The 2,848-nt window shown below is 35.6% G+C and overlaps 1 protein-coding gene across 1 annotated transcript in view; it reads left to right on the plus strand.

Moving 5' to 3' along the window:
- The window catches only part of LOC109828958 (universal stress protein PHOS32), a 5,040-nt gene that overhangs the window by 205 nt on the left and 1,987 nt on the right, over positions 1-2,848 (plus strand). Inside the window, 2 exon segments of the mRNA XM_020395978.1 lie at positions 1-117; positions 2,710-2,789. The exon segment at positions 1-117 is cut by the window's left edge and continues 18 nt beyond it. Of these exon segments, the coding sequence (XP_020251567.1) occupies positions 1-117; positions 2,710-2,789 (197 nt within the window).

Consider the following 2,848-nt stretch of genomic DNA (forward strand, 5'->3'; position numbering starts at 1 on the left):
GCCGTGACCTGCTGGTGGCCATCGATCATGGGCCCAACTCCACTCACGCCTTCAGTTGGGCCTTGGCCCATTTCTGCCGCCTCGCCGACACCCTCCACCTCGTCCTCGCCGTATCAGGTATGATTTATCTAAAATACCCTTCTTAAGTTTTTCGTATTTCCGCAGATCATTTCCCAAGGATAAAAGGGTAAGAAAAATTGTACATCTGTTAATATCAAACTTAAAAGGGTAATAAGTGACACAGTATGATACTACATGTATATGCGATTAGCTCTTTTTTTTTATGGCTACATTACCAAATTGGTAGATTTCGTTAGCTGTAGGTATCAACTTGCTTGATCCTCTCCTCATGCATAGTATCCTCATATTTCTTAATGTTCAATCTTGGTCATTCATTTTACACATGTGGGGTCCATTGGAGGGGATGGAGGGTAATGGAGGGGATTACATTAGGAAACATTAGGAAATACTATGTATGAGGAGAGGATCCGGATCCCTTGACAAGGTACATAAAGTGGGACACGGTGTACAATAAAACCCTTTTTTTTAGGCGAGAGCAAAATTTTTGACAAGATCACTTCCCGTACGTGCGTCTTACGTGGGTTTAATTGAACTTAGGGCATCTCCAACCCAGCCTCATTTTGGTGCAAACAGTGTTTTTTGTTGCACTGTTCCTTCTCCAATCTAGCCCCATTTTCTGCTCCATTTTGGTGCAAATGAGCAGTGGTGCACCAAATATGGCGTCGCACTGTTCATCCGCCCTATTACTGTTCACTTTTTTTAATTTTTTTTAAATATTTGTTTTTACCTCTCAATTAATATAAAAATAGATAAAATGAAATAAAGTGAGAATATACTGAGAATATTCTTTTTTGGTGCAAAAATTGGTGCAATGGGTTGGAGATGTATTACTGTTTGATGTGACTTTTGCACCATTTTGATGCAAAATTTGCACTATTACTGTTTGATGTGACTTTTGCACCATTTTGATGCAAAATTTGCACCATTTTGGTGCAATGGGTTGGAGATGGTCTTATGTGACTTTTGCACCATTTTGATGCAAAATTTGCACCATTTTGGTGCAATGGGTTGGAGATGGTCTTATGTGGCGAAGTTTAAGTCGGATCTTAAATTAATCGTTATAGGAAAGAATCCACAAAAATTCCCCATATATCTTTTCCTTCCGTACTCTATTCATGATGTAAGGGAGAGAACGATTCTTCCCCAAATTGCAAAGATTTACTAACCACATTTCAATTGTCCTAATCTAATTTTAATCTTAGGAGGAAGAAGACATCCTTTTTGAGCCCCATATTGAAAAAGATTTCTTTTTAGCTCAAATAAATGATCTCAAATACCTGCCATGTAATAAGGGACATTAGCATCACATGAAGAATCACGTGGTGTTTAAGTGCTGGAGATTTTGCTCCGGCCAAACAAATAATCTTGTTACTGTGTCTCACTTTATATAGCTTATCATATTTGGAGTAAGAAAATATATCAAGTTAGTATTTTGGATCAATAAAATACACCGATGTGTTAATTTAGCCTTTTCTAAAGTTGTGTAGATAGGATTGTTGTGTATCTCCATGTATAGTGTGTCGCTAAAGTAGCACACATCTAAGCTCTTATTGTTCAGGTCATGAACATTCTAGATCATAAGTTAGGTCTTAGAAATGCACAACATCCGCAATGCACCATCCGACTACATGGAGGGATACGCCAACCACTATTTAAACACTTAAATTCCCTTAAATAGTCATAATTTGATATTTTATCTCCTAAATTGTTGTAAACCGGTCTGGCTCCGTGTTATTGGATAATATGTCAATAAACAGTACACATCTAGATCATTACAATCTAGATTATTAAAATCCTAGATCATAAGTGATTGTTTGGATGCGCACCACATCAGCGATATGCCATCTAACTAAGTACATGAATTCAACTCTTCTCAAAATTTTCTAAATTGTCGCACCTGATAACTTTCCTCCGAAATAGTTGTATCATTAAAGATTATAGTATTTTGGAAAAAAATCAATGTCAGAATTTAGAATATTGAGATAAGAGAGAAAATATTTTGAATTTTAACTGGTTGAAATAGAAGATGACCTCAACACGAAAATTGTGAATAAAATAAAAGTCGGAAAAGAAAGTTATGTAGAAATTAGTAAAGCCAACTCCGATAACTACGGGACTCTATAAATCACTTAAAATAGGTTAAAACTAGTTGTCACCTATGCAATGCATGGAGTTCAATAGTAACTTTGTTGAATGTATATTAGAACTTTTGGGAAGAAGAGAGGAGAAAATTAATATTTTTTGGAAAGAAAAATAACAAATCAATGATTTATAGAAATTGCAAAACAAAAAATAAAGATTTTCAAGATGTGGAGAGAGTGGATTGAGTTTTTGGCGAGATGACGGAAAAAGAGACTATTAGTTTATTAACTATTAGAGCCCTTGGAGTTTGCCAAGTAGCAAAAGTATGGAACCAGGTTTTTTTTTTAGTATAGTATCGATATTGATTGATGATATTGAAAGTCAAATTTGGATGATTGAATGATTAATAGATACTCTTATATGAGAGTCATAGTTTTCAACGGTGAACAATAAATTCATCATCATTTTTACTCCTCACACGTACGTAGCTCCGAAATTTACAGGATTTTTTAGCAACCTTATCTACATCAATTTTTAATCTTGTAGATGTGCATAATGAGGTGGTGTATGAGAAGAGTAGGGAGTTGATGGAGAATTTGGCTGTTGAGGCTTTCCAAACGTTGCTGGTATGTATATATGTCTATTTATGAGAAGAGATCCTATTGGAACACCCCACATGGTGGTG

The sequence above is a fragment of the Asparagus officinalis genome, chromosome 1 (genome assembly GCF_001876935.1).
Source record: "Asparagus officinalis chromosome 1, Aspof.V1, whole genome shotgun sequence".
Lineage (NCBI taxonomy): Eukaryota > Viridiplantae > Streptophyta > Magnoliopsida > Asparagales > Asparagaceae > Asparagus > Asparagus officinalis.